Source organism: Primulina eburnea, chromosome 16 (assembly GCF_022965805.1).
Source record: "Primulina eburnea isolate SZY01 chromosome 16, ASM2296580v1, whole genome shotgun sequence".
Classification (NCBI taxonomy): domain Eukaryota; kingdom Viridiplantae; phylum Streptophyta; class Magnoliopsida; order Lamiales; family Gesneriaceae; genus Primulina; species Primulina eburnea.
In genome coordinates, this window is record NC_133116.1 from 27,535,604 (window position 1) to 27,557,970 (window position 22,367).

At 37.2% G+C, this 22,367-nt stretch overlaps 2 protein-coding genes across 7 annotated transcripts; both read right to left on the reverse strand.

Moving 5' to 3' along the window:
• Positions 1-891: 891 nt before the first annotated feature.
• Positions 892-4,984, reverse strand: LOC140816431 (protein DETOXIFICATION 35-like). Of its 5 annotated transcripts, none has more exons than XM_073175688.1 (7): positions 4,625-4,984; positions 3,298-3,923; positions 2,693-2,749; positions 2,166-2,613; positions 1,752-1,838; positions 1,447-1,590; positions 892-1,099 (listed from the first exon to the last, which is right to left on the reverse strand). In XM_073175688.1, the coding sequence occupies exons 1-6, from the start codon at positions 4,880-4,882 to the stop codon at positions 1,489-1,491; spliced, it is 1,578 nt and encodes a 525-aa protein (XP_073031789.1). In that variant the 5' UTR covers positions 4,883-4,984; the 3' UTR covers positions 892-1,099; positions 1,447-1,488. The 5 variants fall into 5 exon arrangements, with proteins under 5 accessions (XP_073031789.1, XP_073031791.1, XP_073031792.1 ...); XM_073175689.1 differs by lacking the exon at positions 892-1,099 and having other exon boundaries at positions 1,155-1,590; positions 2,166-2,284; positions 2,375-2,613; XM_073175690.1 differs by lacking the exon at positions 892-1,099 and having other exon boundaries at positions 1,142-1,590; positions 3,298-3,995; positions 4,625-4,750.
• A 3,456-nt stretch (positions 4,985-8,440) lies between these two features.
• LOC140816580 (uncharacterized) lies at positions 8,441-21,415 on the reverse strand. Of its 2 annotated transcripts, none has more exons than XM_073175933.1 (6): positions 21,270-21,414; positions 21,104-21,191; positions 20,579-21,019; positions 20,186-20,477; positions 11,417-11,485; positions 8,441-8,575 (listed from the first exon to the last, which is right to left on the reverse strand). In XM_073175933.1, exons 2-6 carry the CDS (start codon positions 21,116-21,118, stop codon positions 8,520-8,522), a joined length of 873 nt encoding a protein of 290 aa, XP_073032034.1. In that variant the 5' UTR covers positions 21,119-21,191; positions 21,270-21,414; the 3' UTR covers positions 8,441-8,519. The 2 variants fall into 2 exon arrangements, with proteins under 2 accessions (XP_073032034.1, XP_073032033.1); XM_073175932.1 differs by lacking the exon at positions 8,441-8,575 and adding an exon at positions 10,854-11,315 and having other exon boundaries at positions 21,270-21,415.
• Positions 21,416-22,367: the final 952 nt, after the last annotated feature.

Here is a 22,367-nt window from a genome sequence, read left to right on the forward strand (position 1 = left end):
CGTTGAAATCAACGGTTAGAATATTAAAATATCCTTTAATGTTACCGTTGAGAGAGAAACCTATAAATAATCGAAGGTAGCAACCGAAAAGAATACGACTGATTTCAGCTATTGCATTCTACTTGCTGTTACGCTGCTAAAATATCTACTCACATTCAGAAGCTAAAAGCTCACGTTTACTAGTTATATCAGTAGCATTCAAGGCTACATTCTCGAGCTTAAATAGCACTTTGTAATCTTTGATATTTTTTCTAAGTTGTGCTAAGATCAGTTACCATCTGTAAAAGTGTTATATACTAAGAGTTTCAGTTGTGGCAAAGTGATAAGTCCAAACTGAAGTGGGTCAGCACAGTATCTTGTATTTGATCAATGTCTTTTAGTGGATATCATATCTTCGTGATAGAAGGGGTGACGTAGGAGTTATTCAAGTCTCCGAACATCCAGAAACAAATTGTGTTATCTTTACTTCAGTCGTTACTTTCAGTTAGATACTTTATCTTTCAGTCAGTTTATTTTCCGCAACTGTTTCATTCAGTTTAACTGATTGTCATTGACCGACGGGATACTTAGTATCAGTTTGTAACAAAACTGAACTCATATTGTCGAAGAATATTTAAATTTGAGGAGTTTTTATTCAACCCCGCTTCTAAACACTCTTTAATCGTTTAACCGATCCTTTCAATTATTATTATTATTATTATTATTATTATGTGTTATCAAAAGTTGACAAACACGTAATATAATAAATAATAATATAAGATTTTAAATATAATGAAAGTAGAGTCCTAGTAGAAAAATAATTAGGAATCTTAGTAGGAACGGAACTCCTAATTGAATTAGGAGTCAACCTTTATATATACACGACTAGGGCTCATAAAATAATATCATAAGTTTTTGCTCACAACAAAGCTTCCTCCTTTCCCTTCATCAACTTTCGGCCACCTTGTTCTTACAAGGGAAAATTTCGGCCACTTGTTCTTCCGCCGCCGTCGCTGCATCATCTCCGGATTTTGAAAATTCGGAGAACTTAGTCTCCATGCACTAATAGCTTCCGATTTCTAGTGCAATTCAACGAGGAGGACAATCTTCCATCGTGTGCCTAATTAGATGATCAAAGGAATAAGCCGTTCGTAAGTATTTACAAGATAAGTTATCTCCACGTAAAAACTGGAATAATTTGGAGTCCAGCGTTTAATACGTGAAGGTAACTCTTAAACACTCTATGAATAATTTAAACATACGAAGCCCACGCAACATTTCGATCGTCGAAACGCAAAATTTTAAATTTCCGTTGCATCTTGGATACGAGAATTCGATGTCCCAACATTAATATCATATACTATCATCTAAAAGTAATAATATTGTATTTCGATTTTACTGACGAAAGAAGAGATGTCCCAAGGGAGCTAGCTAGAAGCACTCCTTCCTTTGCAAAAGTGCAATTACCATTTTAACTCATTGTAGAGGTGTATGAGAAATAGGTTCCATTTAAGGTCTCCCGTTTTCAATATGAAGATGGTTCCTCGAAGGTTTCTCATTATATATGTCTTGACCTCCCCATTTCAGCATTCGCTTGGTCGTTTGCTCAACCTAGAACATATAAAACTCTCTTTAAGTCATCAACAAGATATCAAGATTCAGGGGATGGAGTGGTGCATGTGCATCATGCACATGTTTTCTGTTGAAGGGCACCAAGTCTTTGTACTGGCTGTAAACGCATGAGTAAATTATGTACCAATAACGATACTAACCTCCTTGCTCCAGTTGGTTTTGTAAAGGACCAGTAAGAGCAGCAGTGTCTGCAAACCTATGCCAGCTATCATGCCTCCCCACAGCCCCTGCAAGAAGCATATTTCTTGATTATCACCAACTTTCAATTCTATTATGTTGCTACGTTTTGTTGCCTCTCCGATTCCTCGTCTGGATGGAACAATCTTCTTTTTTTGCACAACAATGTTAAGAAATTGAAAAGAAAACATGGAACATGCGAAGCTCTACATATGTCAACTGAAAATCACTACTTTTATTTATTAATTATCTACTAATTTTTGTAACCTATTCACCACCTATACAAGTATTTGAGAAATGTCAATAAAATAAGAAATATTTAATCTGAATGGAAAAAATCGAATATAACACAGAGATGCAAGTTAAAAAATACTCACCACCACTCCCAAATTAGTTACATAGCCAAGAAAATATCCAAGAGGCAGACCGAAAATGTAATAGCAAGCCAAGTTTATATAAGCTACCAGCCCTTGCCACCCACCTCCTATAGCAACACCTGCGCACATTGTTTCCAAGAAAGACACCAAACGAGGAATATAAGCAGCAACTAGAAAAGCGAGTTGCACTAGAAACAATCGGTATGTACCTGATATCACAGGCTGGATACTGTTAAGAAGCATTGTAATCCCAAGAAGCGGTGAAAGATGAGCCACAGCTTGTTGCATTTCTTTGCTGTCAGTAAAGATAACCGAGAAATGTTTTCTAGTAGCGAGGACAACCACCATGCAAAGGATCCCGATTACTAGGGACTGTAAGATTGTCACATAGACTGAATATTTGGCTGCTCTGGGACGACCCATGCCAAGCTCATTGGAGACTCGTACACTGCATCAAGAAAGATTACGTTGTGATTAAAACGCGCGAAGGAACCAGTAATTTATTTGATAAAAATCTTTGAATTTACCTTACAGCAGCATTGACTCCTATGAAGAACATAGCTTCCCACCCATCAATAGTCATGCTGGAACATAGACAAAGAAACTAAGCATTACTTTTTAACCACTTAACATACCACTAAAGCAAAGAAAGATTGTCCATTGGCAATATGATCCAATGAGATAAAAATATAAACTTGTACCAATCGCTCGAAGAAAGCATGACTATTTTTATTCACACAACTAAGATAAATATACAAAGGTAGATTGGTTCGACAAGAAAACATGGCATCTTCAAAGTGACATCTTGAGTGCTAAAAGTATACTAGAAACCCATTTTCCGAAACTTAGCACAAAAATGATGGCCGGACAACAGTATGATCCAATGAGATAAAAATATAAACTTGTACCAATCGCTCAAAGAAAGCATGACTATTTTTATTCACACAACTAAGATAAATATACAAAGGTAGATTGGTTCGACAAGAAAACATGGCATCTTCAAAGTGACATCTTGAGTGCTAAAAGTATACTAGAAACCCATTTTCCGAAACTTAGAGCACAAAAATGATGGCCCAACAACAGCTTTCACTTGAATTTACTCAAAGATCTGAGAAAATGGATAAAAACTCACCATATAGAAAGGGAACCAACTGCGGTCACAGCATTATCAAGATGGCCAGTGAGGATAATAATGCACATCATATACCAAATCTCCAAACAAAGCATAATAGCACATTCAAGTGACAATCTTACAAAAGCCCAAATCTCTTGAAATGCAGACCACGAGAATCCTCTCCAGCCATCTTTACACCAGCCAACGACATATACTAATTGCGCAATTGCAGTTCCCCATCCGGAAAGATCAAATGCCACAGACGCACCAGTTGCTCCCCAGCCAAATACATAAATAAAGAGCCAACATAAAAAACTATGTGAGATTAGAGCAATGACTCCGGTCCAAGCAAGCATGGTAACTTTGCTCTGAGCTTGAAGAAATTTTTGGGTTGGGAAAATGACAGCAAGGGAACACAACTGCGGGAGAACCATGAGTGTATAAACTCCGGCAAGATTTGCTATTTCTTCTTGTTGTCCAACTAACTTCAGAATTGAGGTGGCAAATATATAGAGTGGCGAAACGAGGATGCAAGTGGCGAATAGGATAATTATCGAGCGTTGCATGTAAATTCCTAGCATGTGAATTTGTCCAGCACCATATGCCTGCCCACATAGAGTCTCGAGGGCACTCCCCATACCAAGCTACAAGAATATTACAAGGTCCACTTTAGAACTTTTTGTACTTTGCCTTCAAAATCAAGAATGAGAGTAACACTGCGATCAAATTATAACTGTTACTGTAAATTTGGATTGTTAGAGCTCTCTATAATGCAGTTTTTCTGGTTCGCATCGCACTTCATATTCTTAATGGTATATGAAACTCCTTTCGTAACTATAGAAGTAAATGGGTAATTTTATTTGGTTCAGCCTTTTTATCGGCAGGATAGAAGGATTTGATTCGCACGATGGATTTGAAAGAATCTAATAATTTGGATTTGAATCGTTCTGTTGTGGTTTATGTGGATTTATGTTAATGATCCAACACCAAAATCTACAAAATACGTCCATCAAAACATAACATTTACTTTTTCTAACACCCAATTTTCTCTACGAAGAATCAAATACTATTGATCTGGTTTGATTGGTTATATCCACTCCAACACGATACCCAGAATCTCAAGTTAAACCCAATGAAGATAGTAAAAAGCAGGCACAAATCCGTAAATGAAAACTGAGATAAAGAATCCCATATGTTACTTAAAGCCACGTTCTTGCAATAATATACTCACATACCCTTTTTCCACTCAAAATTGCTTCTTTTTATCTTATTGAAGCAGAAGATTGCTTTAGTATTCTTCATTTATTAGTGCATCCGAGAAAGAAAAGGTATTCACTCAACAAACCATGAATCCGAAAGAGAAGGTGCAGACAACCGAGAGCGCCATAGAGAGAGCTGAGAGCTCAACATCACCCAGATGACCGACAAACGCAATACTGACGGAGCTGACACTGTACTGGCACAAGATTTGCAGCCCGATCAGCCCACCAATCCTCCACAGCTTCGCTGATTCGATGCAGAAAACTCTCCACCACGCCCTCAGACCTTTCGCCGGCTGATAGTCTCCGCCGTCCCCGACCAGCTGGAGCAGCGGCGCCTCCATTTTGATAGCTGCAGTGGCCTTGGAGAATGCGGAGTCATTGGGCTCTGTGTGTGGGGATTCATTGATATAGATTCGCGGGACTATGAGAGACAGGACAACTGCCACAAAAGTCACAAACTTTCCATTCGTCTTCTGTATATCATTTTTTTACTATTTTTATATAGAATATATCTTTATTATTATTATTATTATTATTATTATTATTATTATTATTATTTTTACCTTGTAACGCCGAATCGTTTTCTTTTGATGCTTTAAAAGGCATTGCACACTCAACAAGATTCAAATTAGAAATACAGAAGTGGAGAAAAATTGAACTCGTGATCTCTTTGTAGATGTCCGTCATCCCATACTACATCAGATCCGTTAAAGACTAAAATATATCTTTAATAAACTATCGACTACGTAAGATCTATAAATTCGAAGTACGTAACCTGACTGCATACAAATATAAGGTATTATTAAAGGGCTTTTTAATTGTTTACATCATATATGGTAAAAGATTAATAAAATAAGGTAAAAAATTTTTTTTAAACAAACTAATGTGTCACGCCATCTCCCCATTGGAGATGGCGTGACTTGCTTTTTTTTTTTTTTTCATTTCCAATGGCGTGACTTGCTAAATTAATTTTTTAAAAAATAGCAAGTCATGCCATCTCTAATGGCGTGACTTGCTTAATTTTAATTTTTTTTTTTAAATATGTCACGCCTAGTAAATAGGCTTGTTGAGTTTTTTTTAAAATAATTGTTGGACGTTTGCGGTAAAGAACTGTGGCATGTGAGATACTGACAATCTCTATACTCAATAATGCATACATTTTTTTTCCCTTTTACAGAGAAGACGATAAAAAAAAAAATTTGAATTAAAATTTACGTGATAAAGTGATGTGATGTATCACTGATAAGTATTAACATGGTGTGTTTTTTATCTGATGAAAATTTGCTTATATATGTTTGCCCTCGGTGCAAATGTATTATTCCTGTGCTTCTTTCATTCTTCGTTTTTCTGCATTTAAATGCATCGTTATTGTTCATTCCTGTAGATTTTGGTTTGATGTTTGATCAAGTAATTGCAGCACATGAGGTCTGTATGTTTTAAATTAAGTTTGTGGTTTAATGTTTGATTAAAATCGTTAATTTATTTATTTGTGATTATATATTTGCAGATAAAATTTTGATTTTGAACTTCTATTTGAGGTACGCGTTGATATAAATTAATTTACTTGAGTATTCGAATATAAATTATGAATTTGTCATCATCTTACGTTTTGAGTTTATGATTAAAATGTTTAATTATGTTTCTATGTATTATTAGTTATTTTTATTATCTTATATTATGCAAATGATAATAAAAATCGTCATTGTTGTTGTTTTATCTAGGTAGTATATAAAAAAATTAGTATAACGATTTTTTTTTATTTTACACCAATAATATAAATGTTTTTATTATAAATACGGTTAATATTGTTACTTAAATGTAAATAAATATTACAATTAATTTCATATGTTATTATTTTATCTGACATGTGTAGCATCAAAAATTTATAAAAATTATTATTTATATTATTATTGACTTATAAGATACAACTAAAAAATATATTTTTTGTATTTTAGAATAATAATCAATTTTTTTGAAAATAATAATAATACTTTTATTTATAATTATTATTGATGTTGTTGTTTTATAAAGGTAGCATATAAAAAATTAAGTATTACAATTTTATTTTACACAAGTAATATAAAATTTATTAGTATAAATATTGTATTTTTGTTCTTAATTTATTAAACATAAAATTAGTTGTATTTTTAATTTATTTAATTATTATTTTATTCCACGTGCGTATTTTTGAAAACTTATTATTATTAAAATATTATTTTATTATAATTAACTTGTAAGATATAAATAAGAAATACGATTTTTTATTTTATAATAAAAATAACACTTAAAATTGTAATTCTTATGGTTTTTTGTTTTATTTAGGTATGTTATAAAAAAAAAGTATTACTCTTGATTTATTTTACACAAATAACATAAAATCTATTAAAATATTATTTTATTATAATTAACTTGTAAGATATAAATAAGAAATACGATTTTTTATTTTATAATAAAAATAACACTTAAAATTGTAATTCTTATGGTTTTTTGTTTTATTTAGGTATGTTATAGAAAAAAAGTATTACTCTTGATTTATTTTACACAAATAACATAAAATCTATTATTATAAAAAATTTTATTAATTTATTAAATAAAAATAATTAGTATGATTTTATTATTAACTTAATTTGTATTTAGTAGGACCTATTATTATTTTACATAACCAAATAACTTAATTTGTATTTAGTAGGACCTATTATTATTTTACATAACCAAAATAAAATTTATTATTTCTAAAAACTTTATTTAAAAAATATACATATAAATGATTTTAATATTAATTTTTTTTCCTATTTAGTATGAAATTTATTATCATAATTATTTTATTATTAGTTAATTACTAAATAAAAAATAATAATATTATTGATAGTAGTTGTTCAGTAAAACAAAATAAGAATTGTCGTCATTATTATTATAATTATTCTTAATAAAAATGAAAGCATATGTAAATTAATTTTTATAGTGTATTATTTTGTTATATTTCACATTTTGTTATTCAATTGAAATTTTATAAAAAAATTTATTACCTTTTTATTTTGTGTGACCTATTAATTTTTTTTATAGGAATGGACAGTGTGCCGGTGCTTTTATTCGTAGGTGGTAATGTTATTATAGGATATCACACCGTAAAATATAGTACCACTGCATTGAGGGCAACACGAATACCAAGATCTATTAATTTGCATGAGTTGAAAGAAATAGTATACCGTCTGACAAATATTGAAAGTTCAAATTTTAATTTAAAATTGTCAACAAAATATTCCTACATGGATAAGTCACATTGCGTAGAAGTGCATCTTGACATCAATGATGACAACAATTTACAGTTTATGCTGGATTCTATTAACGAAATGCTGTGTATTGAATTGTATATCGAAAAGGATTTCATTGAGCATAATGTAGATGTTGAGGTTCCTGGATCATACATTCCATGTATAACTGAAGGGTTCGATTCGATGGGATTTAATGATGAAGCTGGTACTTCCGCTGCTGCTTTTTTCGAACCAATAGATGAAAATCGATTTAATTTGCATGATTGGACTGGGGGATGGGATCGGTGTATTACTGACAGCGTAGAAGAAAATGTTAGTTGGCCGATTTCAGCACGAGGATGGGATTCTGGTGCAAGAGGATGGTACTCAGTTGACACAAATCATGTAGGTTTGGATTGTTCACCGAGTGCTGGATCGGGTCATGGACTGACACCTGTCGTACATGATGAACAAAGATCACGTGAGTTGTCATTAGATGTTCACCTTCACGTCACTGAAATATTTACTGAACCTGATACAACTACAAGTGAAACAGATGAAGATGAGCATGAAGACGAAAATGCCACATTTGCTGATATTGGTCCATCTCATACCAACACCATCATATGCATGCATATCCGTTTGAAGGCATTTCAAATCTTGAACACCGACCTGATGCATTACCATTTTCTGTCCCGCCTGTCGGTCAATCTTTATATGACATACCTCAATTCTTTAGTACAATATATGATGAGCAACGCCCTGATTCTGTTGGAATTCCATCTGCATCGAATTTGAGTTATTACAACGTAGATAGAGGAGAACTTTGCACGAACATGGTTTTTAAAGATAAAAAACATTTGATAGCAGCAGTTAAGGACTTTTCAGTTAGAATTGCTCGACGTGAGTATCAAGTTGTGTAGAGTACAAAGACTTTGTGGAAAGTTAGTTGTAAAAATAAACACTCAAATATCAACTGTAGGTGGGGTCTTCGTGCATCGTTAAAATCAAAATTGAGTTATTTCAAGATCACGAAATATGGTGGTCCACATACATGTATGTCTAGCCAGGTAGGGTTAGACCACCATAACTTGGACAAAAATATGATTGCAAAAACACTTGTTGGTATAGTTCGGTGTGATCCTTCGTATGAGATTAAATATGTTATCCAGCTTGTGAAATATCGATATAATTATTAAATTTCATATGGTAAGGCATGGTACAGTTTAAAATGGGCGGTGGAAAATGTATATGGTACATGGGAGAGTTCAGTACGTCTTTTGCCAAGGTACATGGGTGCCCTTGTTAAGTACAATCCAGGCACTATTGTAGAGTGGAACCATTTACCGAGATACAATTCTCAATTAAAGGTGTTAAACTACGTGTTTTGGGCCTTCCGACCATGTATAGATGGGTTCGCACATTGTCGAAAAATAATTGGTGTTGATGGTACTCATTTATACACGAAGTATAAGCACAAGATGCTTATAGCTGTGGGTTTAGATGGAAACAACCAAATCTTACCCTTAGCATTTGCCATAGTCGATGAGGAAACATACGACTCCTGGAAGTGGTTTTTGGAACTTTTATGCAAGCATGTGGTTCGAGGATCAACATGTGTGTGCCTTATCTCCGATAGACATCGTGGAATCATTAATGTTGTTGAGGAGATACCCGATTTTAGACATCCACGTGGCGTACATCGTTTTTGTCTTAGACACGTATGTTCTAATTTCAATACACATTTCAAAAATGTGCACCTAAAAGATCTATGTTGGAAATCAGGCACACAACATCAAATACATAAATTTGATGCCATCATGGATGAAATTAAAAATCTTGAATCGAGAGCGTTTGTTTATCTCTCTCAACTTGATAAACACAAATGGACTCTTGCTCACGATGGGGGATGGCGACGTGGTGTTATGACGACCAACATGTCAGAGTGTCTTAATTCTGTTCTGAAGGGTGCTCGTCGACTTCCTATATCAGCGTTAGTTCAGTTGACATTCAATCGTTGCGTGCAGTATTTCATCGATCGTATCACACGAAGGCAACGTATGATTCAGAGCAATCAGCCTTGGCCTGATTACGATTTTCGACTGTACGATAAATGGTCTTCGAGATCTAATGAACACACTGTTGTGCGTACCGAGATTAGAGACCAATCGGCATCTGTTGTTACGGGAGGGCGACAAGGTCGGGGTAACGTGTACAGGTTGTGACCCTCAGTCTTAATGAATGCTCATGCGGAAAATGGACTATCTTTGGAATTCCGTGTTCACATGCAATATGTACCGCCAAATGGTATGGATTAGATCCTGCACAATTTGTGCAACGTTGGTTTCAGATGAGTGAATACAGTAGACACGTACGAGGGAAGATTTCGTCCAATTGCTGATGAAGAATATTGGGATGAACCAACATTCGAATTGTGTCACAACCCGAATAGGCGTCAAAGAAGGAGAAAAGGGAGAGATCGAACTACAAGAATCAGAAATGAGATGGACTAGCCTTCCACACGAGAAAGGCAACGCATCCAGCGAGAAAGCTCAACACAACAACGTCGTAATCAGAACATGTAAAGGTAATTTTTTTATCATTTAATTTATATTTCATTCATAATGAAAAAATAATCTGTTATCTAAGTGTTTACGTGTTGATTGGTTGCAGGTTTGAAGGAACACTATGAAATTCAAGGTGTTACAATTGTAATTGTATGTTTTTCCTTGTATCTTGCTAATTCTTATATGTTAATCGAACAGTTTGTTTGTTTAAATTTGGATCGTATGTCATATGTTGTTTTAATTTAGGTGTCTATATGTTATCTGTTGTGTAACGTCATCTCGTTCTGTATTTTATTTTACAGCATCATCAATGTTTCCTAATTATAGATTGTGTATCAACAAATATATATTTTTCATATTAAATTTAAAACCTACGTATCTTATTTATTATAGCAACACAATCTAATGCCGTTAGAAAAAAAAACAAATAAATTATTTAAAACTCAAAACAAATAGATTTACTTGTATTCAACATACATAACTTTTACATTTAAATATTTTATTTTTTTCTTTCTACCCAAGCTATGTCCAGTCCCACAATCACGTGGCTTTGGGATTCGTTTACTTTTACGCACCAACTGTGGGGCTTCAACTTCTTCTTCTACATCTTCTTCTTCATTAACATTCACTCGAACGTTGGCAGACTCGTTTATCAATGTTCAGGGGAACCTGACTTGGTGATTGAGGATGAGAATATCCCAAGTATGAAATTGGTGATATGTTATAATTTGGGTGGGTTTCTTCGTCCTGCTGGAGATGACCGTCAAATAAGAGTTCCGTAAATGAACGTTCGTAAGCCTGCTGTGGAGTTTGAAATTCATTATCCGTTCGCGAAGTGCCTAACCCAAAAGAAACATTGAAAGAATCCATATTTGGCCAATTAGCATACGAGGAAGGCACACTATAGGAATGAAGTGGAGCTCGAAATACATAATCTCCATGCGAAGTACCCTCTCCTAAAAGTAAAAAAAATATGATGTCCAATAAGTACGTGGAAATAGAAATAAACATATACTTCGATAATATAAATAAATTGCGTTGATATTTAATAATGTACCATGTGAAGTGGAAGCCCAACCAAGGGTTACGGGCGACTGTGTAGTCGTACCATGCGAAGGATCATCTCCTGAAAGTAAAATAAATATATTGTTGAATAAGAACCATGAATGTGAATTTAAACAAAGTAGTTAGATAATAAAAACATGTACCACGTAATGCCCGAGATTCTTGTAGATAGTTGAATACGAAACGCAAGAACAGACGGGGCGAAACGATGCGATAAAATATGAAATTTTAGCTGTGCAAGACCGCACCCGCGGTCTGGCAAGCACCGCACCCGCGGTGCAATGGGCAGGAAGTTAGTAAAATTCCCGTAGCCACACCGCACCTGCGGTAGAATGAGACCGCACCCGCGGTGCTGAGACCGCACCCGCGGTGTTTACTTGACCTGCACCCGCGGTCGACTGTTTTGGAAAATTATATTTCTGCCGAAAGCTTGGCGCACCCGCGCTCCTTACAGTACCGCACCCGCGGTGCTGCATGCGAGACATCCACTCTTGTTCTCAACTTGACACATGGCAGGGGTATAAATATAAGTCGAACATGAGTCACCTTCTTCTCATTTTCAGCAGGCAGAACCGAGACTTCCTCCCAAAACTCTTCAAGTTTTCAAGGCTTTGAAGGTAGATATCTCAAGATTTAGCCATCCAAATTCTAATCCGAGTTGAGATTCTTATTCCTTGCGTCGAAGGCTTTGAAAGGGTACACTTTTTATTCAGTTCTAACATGTTTCAAGAATTTCGTGTAAAGGAAATGCTATTATGACTGTATTTAGATATTCTAGTGAGGATTATGAGTTTATAATCGAAACTAGAACAAAGAAAGGATGTCGTATGCATTTCTTATGAATTTCAGCATGTTTAGGAATAAGATGTATCGAATTTGAGTATGGTTTTGTGCATATGATTCGATTGTGAGTTGAGGATGGTATATGTTGATATTTGTTGAGATTGGATTGACCGGTATTAAGAATATACGTCGTTATGCCAGTCAAATTGTACCAAGATCAAGTATAGATTGTATAAATGTCTTGGTTGAGTTAGAACTTGATAGATTGTATATCCACATTTCCATTTCAGATTCATCTTTACGACCGTGACAGCGACTGTGCAAAGAAAGGTATAGTACATGTTTTGTTTGGGGAATCACGACTCAAATGAGATCACATTTGAGTTTCCCAACCAAAATCACATACTTGTTTTATTATTTATATCTAGATATGATTATGATTGTTTATAGATTTGTTTATAGAACTTGTATACAAATCTTGCTATGCTTTGTTTACAGATAATGTGGCATTGCATTAGAATGATTATGCTTGTTTACAAATTGTGTATTCATGCATTAAGATAGGACAGTCTGGAGATCAGGCAGACTACTAGGCGTTCGGCGATATCACAGTTTAGGGGAAGATCACCGCCCCTATTGTAGACGCGGATACAGATCAGGCCGAAGTCTAGGAATAAGACGGACAGCACCTCGATTGGGAGGGTAGGTGACAGACAGTGCCGTCTTATTCACAACGGGATCCCTAGAGTTCTAGTCGAGTCGAGTCTAGACATGATTAGACTCGCATTGCATGATTATATATGAATGACATTCGTATTAGCATGTTTCATGTTTTAGATTGTTTTAATGCATGTATACATGTTTATACTGGGATTTGTTCTCACCGGTTTTCCGGCTGTTGTTATGTCTGTATGTGTGCATAACAACAGGTGGGGCAGGATCTGGGTCGAGACAGCGATGATCGTGATAGCGTGGTGATCTCGGGCGCAGCAGAGGACTAGTGGTTCTTTTGTTAGACTTGTATTATCATTTGAGTTTAGATGATAGTGAACACTAGTTGTGTATAAATCAAAACATGTACTTTATGTTTTATATTGTGAGTTAAACTAAGAACTTATGTTTGTTTAGTTATACTTGATTTAATGTAAAAAGCGAAAATTTGACCCACGTTTTATAACAACGATCCATTTAATCCCAAGAAAAAGAATTAGAGCCCGGGTCCCCACAACAGGTGGTATCAGAGCGAGAGTTCCTTTAGAGTGAGATAAGATAGAATGAGCGGGGTAGATTGAGTCTTCTTCCTTGCTTTATGATGTGCTAGCATGATTAGTGATTTCCTTATTGCGTGTGTGTTATCTGATTTGATTATGACATGTGCTTAACTGAATCAGAACCGATTCTAGATCAGAGGTAACTGACTAGAGGAGGGCTGAGACGGTTGTATATTTGGTATACTAATCAGTTGGATTATTAGATACATGCCTCCTCGAAGAGCAGCAGTGCCTCTACGACCCACAGCACCAGAACAGGGTAGCACATCCGGAGATCCAATGGACGTTACTGCTACGCCAATGGAGACGCTGCTCAAAAGATTTCAATCCTTTCGACCGCCAACCTTGAAAGGTACAGAACTGGCAGTGGATTGTGAAAGTTGGCTTGAGGACATTGAGATGTTATTTGAGTCTTTGGAGTATGGTGACGAGAAAAGAATAAAGCTTATTGGCCATCAACTCCAGGATGTAGCTAAGAACTGGTGGTTGAACATGAAGAGAGCACTAGAGCAACGTGGTACCGAAATTACATGGAAAGTGTTCAAGACGGAGTTCTATCTGCGTTTCTTTCCTATCTCCTATCGTAAAGATAAAGGTGCCGAATTTGCCAATTTGAGGCAAGGGACTTTGAAGATTGAAGAGTATGTTGCCAAATTCTCTTCCTTGCTTCGTTTCGCACCCCTCTGTTTCAGGGAATGACGAGGCCATGGCGGATCAATTTATCAATGGCTTAAATCCAGATATCTTTACGTTGGTAAACACGGGGAGACCGAATAATTTCGCAGATGCGTTAAATCGGGCCAAAGGAGCGGAAGCAGGGTTGATAAGACAGCGGAGTGCTCCATATGTTGCTCCTGCGCCAAGACCACCACAACCTTCAGTGCAATCTCCTCCTCCTAGATTTGAAAGCGGCGGTAGTAGTAGTGGCAGAAAGGAACAGCTGAAGGCGAAGGGGAAACAGTTTAAAAGACCTGGGAGCAGCTCTTCAAGCTCCAGTGGATCAAGACAGACTGGTTTTGATCAGAGTACCAGGTATTCAGGTGTTTATTGTAGTTCCTGTGGAGGAAAACATGCGACTGAACAGTGCCAGGGAGTTACAGGCCGATGCAACATTTGTAGGCAACCGGGGCATTTTGCCAAAGTCTGCCCACAGAGGAGTGTACAGCCAGCCCAGAGTGGACGAGCATCCGGGCCAGTACCTCAGTTTGAGCGGCAGGCATCATCGGTTCACTCTTTCCAGCCTCCACCAGCACCGACTCAACCCAGAGCTCGAGGTAGTCAGACAGTGAGTCAACCTCCGAGGCAACAGGCTCAAGTGTTTGCATTGACAGAAGAGCAAGCACAAGATGCACCAGATGATGTTATAGCAGGTAACTGCTCTCTTTATGGTTATCCTGCTTATATCTTGATAGATACAGGTGCATCGCATACATTCATTTCGGAGCGATTTGCATTGTTGCATTCATTGCCTGTTGAGTCTTTGTTAGAGGTTGTATCTATTAATTCTCCGTTGGGAAGTTGATTGATATCTGTAACTACGGTTAAACATTGCATTCTACAGTTTGAGGGGCATGAGATTGACCTAGATTGTATAGTATTGGGTCTAGCTGATTTTGATTGTATAGTCGGTATTGACATGCTAACGAAGTACAGAGCCACTGTAGATTGTTTCCATAAGATTGTCAGATTCAGACCCGAGATGACAGACGAGTGGAAATTCTACGGGAAGGGTTCCAGATCTCGGATTCCCTTGATTTCGGCTCTTACTATGAACAGATTGTTACAAAAAGAAGCAGATGGTTTCTTTATTTATGCTGTAGATATGCAGAAGTCGAGCCCGGCATTGGCAGATTTGCCAGTAGTACGGGAATTTCCAGATATTTTTCCAGATGAAATCCCAGGATTACCTCCAGTGCGAGAGGTAGATTTTAGTATTGATCTTGTACCAGGTACCGTCCCTATTTCGAGAGCTCCGTATAGGATGGCACCCATCGAACTAAAAGAATTGAAAGCACAGTTAGAAGATCTTCTGACCAAGGGATATATCAGACCTAGTGTATCTCCTTGGGGCGCTCCAGTGCTGTTCGTGCGAAAGAAAGACGGTTCGATGCGATTGTGTATAGATTACCGGCAACTGAATAAGGCAACAATTAAGAATAAATATCCTTTGCCTAGAATTGACGATCTATTTGATCAGTTGCAGGGATCCTCTGTCTATTCTAAGATTGATTTGCGTTCTGGGTATCATCAGCTCAGAGTTCGAGATGTAGATATACCGAAGACAGCATTTCGAACCAGGTATGGACATTACGAATTTATTGTCATGCCTTTTGGGTTAACAAATGCTCCTGCGGTATTTATGGGCTTGATGAACCAAGTGTTTCAGAGATATTTGGATGAATTTGTGATTGTCTTCATTGATGATATTTTGGTATATTCCAAGAACAGAAATGAGCATGCAGAGCATCTCAGAATTGTCTTGCAGACGTTGAGAAACGAACAACTGTATGCGAAATTGTCAAAATGTGAGTTTTGGCTGAATCGAGTTGTATTCTTGGGGCATATCATTTCTGGAGATGGTATTTCTGTTGATCAGAGTAAAGTGGAAGCTGTGATAAATTGGACAAGACCGACTTCGGTACCAGAAATACGCAGTTTCATGGGTCTGGCAGGATACTACCGAAGATTTATTCAAGATTTCTCCAGTATTGCAAAGCCGATCACACAATTGACACAGAAGAATATGCCATTCGTTTGGTCAGATGAGTGCGAGTCTAGCTTCCTAGAACTGAAGAAAAAGCTGACTAGTGCTCCAGTGTTGATGATACCTTCAGGTACGGGTGATTTCGTTGTCTATTGTGATGCCTCTCACCGAGGGTTGGGATGTGTTCTTATGCAGAGAGGTCGTGGTCGCATACGCCTCAAGACAATTGAAACCACATGAGGTTCGATACCCCATTCATGATCTGGAATTGGCGGCTATCGTATTTGCATTAAAGATCTGGCGTCATTATCTCTACGGCGAGAAATTTGAGATTTACTCCGATCACAAGAGCCTGAAGTACCTCTTTTCTCAATCAGAACTGAACATGAGGCAGCGTAGGTGGCTTGATCTACTAAAAGATTTTGATTGTGAAATCAAATATTATCCAGGAAAGTCAAATGCAGCAGCAGATGCCTTGAGTCGAAAGGTATGTACTTTGTCCTTATCGACGATAGGTGTTACAAAGTTAGTTGAAAGTTGCTGTCTCTCTGGATTAGCATTTGATACAGATAAGAGGCCACTACGGCTTGCTGCTATTCAAGTTGAGCCGGATTTGATCAGGAGGATCAAAGAAGCTCAACGAACCGATCAGAACGTGCAAAGATCAATTCAGATGGTCAGATCAGGGCATTTGTCAGAACATCAGGTACTCGATCATGTGCTGTATGTGAATAACCGTCTTGTTGTACCAGATGTTGCAGAGTTGAAACAGCAGATTCTGTCAGAGGCACATTGTAGTCGGTTCAGTATTCATCCTGGTGGCAGGAAGATGTATAATGACTTGAAGACACAATTCTGGTGGAAGCAGATGAAGTCAGATATCGCAAAGTATGTGTCTAAATGTTTGAACTGCCAACAGGTGAAGGCCGAGAGGAAGAAGCCCGGAGGGTTACTTCAGAGTTTAGCTATTCCAGAATGGAAATGGGACCACATTTCCATGGATTTCGTGACGAAGTTACCTCGATCCTCCAGAGGCTGCGATGCAATATGGGTCATTATTGACAGATTGACCAAATCTGCTTGTTTCATTCCATACAGAATGACGTATAAACAAGATCAGATGGCGGAGATATATATTCGAGAGGTAGTCAGATTGCATGGAGTGCCGAAGTCTATCGTATCAGATCATGATCCACGATTCACTTCTCACTTTTGGCACAGCTTACATCAGGCCTTAGGTACGACATTACACCTGAGTACTGCTTACCATCCTCAGACAGACGGACAGTCAGAGCGGACTATCCAGACATTAGAGGATATGTTGAGAGCCGTTGTGCTAGATTTTGGCATTAGTTGGCAAGATTCCCTACCTCTTTGCGAATTTTCTTACAATAATAGCTATCAGACGAGTATCGAGATGGCACCGTTTGAAGCTTTGTATGGCAAGAAGTGCAGATCTTCGCTATATTGGGATGATATCTCAGAAGTACCAGAACTAGGGCCAGACATGATTCGTGACATGACTGAGAAGGTGAAAGTTATTCAGAAAAGAATGAAGACAGCACAGGATAGACAAGCAAAATACGCCAATGTCAGACGTAGACCGTTGGTATTCGAGCAAGGAGACAGAGTATTCTTGAAGATTTCTCCTTTCCGAGGCGTTGTTAGATTTGGCAAACGAGGGAAGCTGTCTCCTAGATAAGTCGGTCCTTACGAAATTCTTGAAAAGATTGGCGATCGAGCTTATAGACTTGCTCTTCCTCCTTCTCTATCCGGTATACATGACGTGTTTCATGTATCAATGTTGCGAAGATATATGCCAGATGTTTCTCATGTCATTCAACCCGATGAAGCTGAACTTGATCAGACTTTGAGCTATGTGGAACAACCGATACAGATTCTTGATCGGAAAGATAAGCAGCTCAGAACGAAGATTATTCCATTAGTGAAAGTCCAATGGAGTCGTCATGGCATCGAAGAAGCGATTTGGGAAACAGAGGCAGATATGAGACAAAAACATCCCGAGTTATTTCAATAATGTAAGTATTTGTTTAGTTTTGATGTGATTACTTTTATACTTGCATTGATAGAATGACATGCGATTTCGAGGACGAAATCATTTCTTAGAGGGGGAGAAATGTAATGCCCGAGATTCTTGTAGATAGTTGAATACGAAACGCAAGAACAGACGGGGCGAAACGATGCGATAAAATATGAAATTTTAGCTGTGCAAGACCGCACCCGCGGTCTGGCAAGCACCGCACCCGCGGTGCAATGGGCAGGAAGTTAGTAAAATTCCCGTAGCCACACCGCACCTGCGGTAGAATGAGACCGCACCCGCGGTGCTGAGACCGCACCCGCGGTGTTTACTTGACCGCACCCGCGGTCGACTGTTTTGGAAAATTATATTTCTGCCGAAAGCTTGGCGCACCCGCGCTCCTTACAGTACCGCACCCGCGGTGCTGCATGCGAGACATCCACTCTTGTTCTCAACTTGACACATGGCAGGGGTATAAATATAAGTCGAACATGAGTCACCTTCTTCTCATTTTCAGCAGGCAGAACCGAGACTTCCTCCCAAAACTCTTCAAGTTTTCAAGGCTTTGAAGGTAGATATCTCAAGATTTAGCCATCCAAATTCTAATCCGAGTTGAGATTCTTATTCCTTGCGTCGAAGGCTTTGAAAGGGTACACTTTTTATTCAGTTCTAACATGTTTCAAGAATTTCGTGTAAAGGAAATGCTATTATGACTGTATTTAGATATTCTAGTGAGGATTATGAGTTTATAATCGAAACTAGAACAAAGAAAGGATGTCGTATGCATTTCTTATGAATTTCAGCATGTTTAGGAATAAGATGTATCGAATTTGAGTATGGTTTTGTGCATATGATTCGATTGTGAGTTGAGGATGGTATATGTTGATATTTGTTGAGATTGGATTGACCGGTATTAAGAATATACGTCGTTATGCCGTCAAATTGTACCAAGATCAAGTATAGATTGTATAAATGTCTTGGTTGAGTTAGAACTTGATAGATTGTATATCCACATTTCCATTTCAGATTCATCTTTACGACCGTGACAGCGACTGTGCAAAGAAAGGTATAGTACATGTTTTGTTTGGGGAATCACGACTCAAATGAGATCACATTTGAGTTTCCCAACCAAAATCACATACTTGTTTTATTGTTTATATCTAGATATGATTATGATTGTTTATAGATTTGTTTATAGAACTTGTATACAAATCTTGCTATGCTTTGTTTACAGATCATGTGGCATTGCATTAGAATGATTATCTTGTTTACAGATTGTGTATTCATGCATTAAGATAGGACAGTCTGGAGATCAGGCAGACTACTAGACGTTCGGCGATATCACAGCTTAGGGGAAGATCACCGCCCCTATTGTAGACGCGGATACAGATCAGGCCGAAGTCTAGGAATAAGACGGACAGCACCTCGATTGGGAGGGTAGGTGACAGACAGTGCCGTCTTATTCACAACGGGATCCCTAGAGTTCTAGTCGAGTCGAGTCTAGACATGATTAGACTCGCATTGCATGATTATATATGAATGACATTCATATTAGCATGTTTCATGTTTTAGATTGTTTTAATGCATGTATACATGTTTATACTGGGATTTGTTCTCACCGGTTTTCCGGCTGTTGTTATGTCTGTATGTGTGCATAACAACAGGTGGGGCAGGATCTGGGTCGAGACAGCGATGATCGTGATAGCGTGGTGATCTCGGGCGTAGCAGAGGACTAGTGGTTCTTTTGTTAGACTTGTATTATCATTTGAGTTTAGATGATAGTGAACACTAGTTGTGTATAAATCAAAACATGTACTTTATGTTTTATATTGTGAGTTAAACTAAGAACTTATGTTTGTTTAGTTACACTTGATTTAATGTAAAAAGCGAAAATTTGACCCACGTTTTATAACAACGATCCATTTAATCCCAAGAAAAAGAATTAGAGCCCGGGTCCCCACATACCATGTGAGTTGTGAGGCAAGGAATGAGCTGTCGGAGATTGTGTACTCATGCTTTGTCGCCAGTCAAGGGTCGAGAATGATGGTTCATCGGCTACATCATCATCTCTCAGTCTTTGCCTTCTGTTTGAAGTCCTATCATGATGATGTTGTTGCTCGGGTGTTCTAAAGGACATTTCATACAGTAAATCACAGGTCTGGATAGTTTTTTTAACAACTTCAGCTAATGCTTCACGCAGTTGATCATCAACAGAGAGTCCTCCAAACAAATTCTTCAAATTTGATGTCTCATCTCTCTATTATAAAATTAAAAAAAAAAACTTATCAAACACATGCATAATAAATTGTAATAGAATAATGCAAAGTGTTGAAAATAAGTTGTTTAACAAGCACTTACCACAATACGTCTGAAATATGCATCTCCGGGCTGATAACCGTAATCGATTTGTTGAGGCTCTATAGGAGAAATGAAACGTCGAGTTATAGAATCATACCATGTCTCATAATCATATCTCATGCTATAATTTTCAACCAAATCACTCTCAACAATCAGATTACGACGATTTTCCCACGCATCCACCATCAGTCTATGATGTTTGACCCAATCGTAATTTTTTCGTCCTCGTCTCGAGCATTCATGTAAATGATCTCCATCAAGTGCTGATATTGGAATGTTTTGTGACATTCCAAATTGCCGAAGAACTCGATTTGGGCGATGCACCTCCACAATGTGAAAACATATCAATGGGCACGCACTTCGCCAGATAGTGGGATGTCTACATTCTAAGGGCAATGACAAAACATCCACAGCTTCGAGGTAGTAAACAAGCCATTTGAACTATAAATAATGAAAAAACGAACCATATACCCATGAAATAATATATGACATATACGAAATTTATATTTAATGAAATGTAAACACTTGACAATCTCCCATCTTGTCAAGTACATCACGAATGATTCGCACAGAATGTGTAGGTGTATGTGTCCACGTGAATACATTTTTCCATCTTTATGCACATTAAATTCGTAATACTATAAAATAAAGATGACGTTATCAATTCTATATCATATGTTGCATTTATTACCTTGCTCCGTATGGTGGAATTGGAAAAATATTATCACCGTTGTTCTAATTTTCAGGTCGAGCGATGAGGTTGTATCCTAAGCGGTCAGGACAAAGAGGAATCATTCTTGACCATGCCCAAATCTACAAAACAATTGAGTTTAATAAATTTGAATAAAAAGGAGTATACATTGAAATAAAAATTGTAATAAATATACCTGCAATATGCATAAAGGGCCAGCGATTTCTTGTTTCCTGACCCAGAGGCGGAACACAATTCGTGATATAAATATGCAAGTACAGCACTTGCCCAACTATAACTACGAACCTTATGTATATCTTGCAGAAAATGCAAGTACAACAGTTTGACCACACAACCTTCAGAATCAGGTAACATACAACCACCGATAACCAACATCGCAACACATCGGGAGTATTGTGCCACTTCTATGTCTGTACTGTTTTCATCAATTACTGTTTGTGTACAGTGTAAGTACAGAGTAGTCAACTTTAAACTGTTGGATCTGAAGTCTGTCTGAAGTGGCATAAAACCTAACCAATCATAACAATAAATCTGCCATACAGTAAACTTGCAAGACACATCAGTCCCGATGATAGGATCACCATCAACATTCAGCCCCCAAATTAACGCAACATTTTGTAGCGTGATTGTGGCCTCGCCAACTCGCAGGTGGAAAGTATGAGTTTCTCGACGCCATCGTTCCACAAGAGCGGTTATCAAATGATTATCATAAACATAATCACCACATAAGAGGATGCCGTAAAAGTCCATTTCGTTTAGACATGATCGGACACGATGATGTAGTATACCACTGTTCCACAATGCCCAAATTAAATTATCTGATCGATGCACTCTTAGGGTGTTATCCAAGTTGTTAGGCGTAATAAAATTAGATATATGTGTTTGTTGTTAATAAAGAACAGTAGGATCAACAGGTACAGCATGTAACGACATCCTACAATCAATAATAAGAATAATTAACGGATAACATATTTTTTTAAAAATAGTTATTCAAGTTAAAAAAATATTATTATCAAACATATATCAATAATTAAAAATAATCTATTTTTTAAAAAATAATTAAAAAAATCATATCAC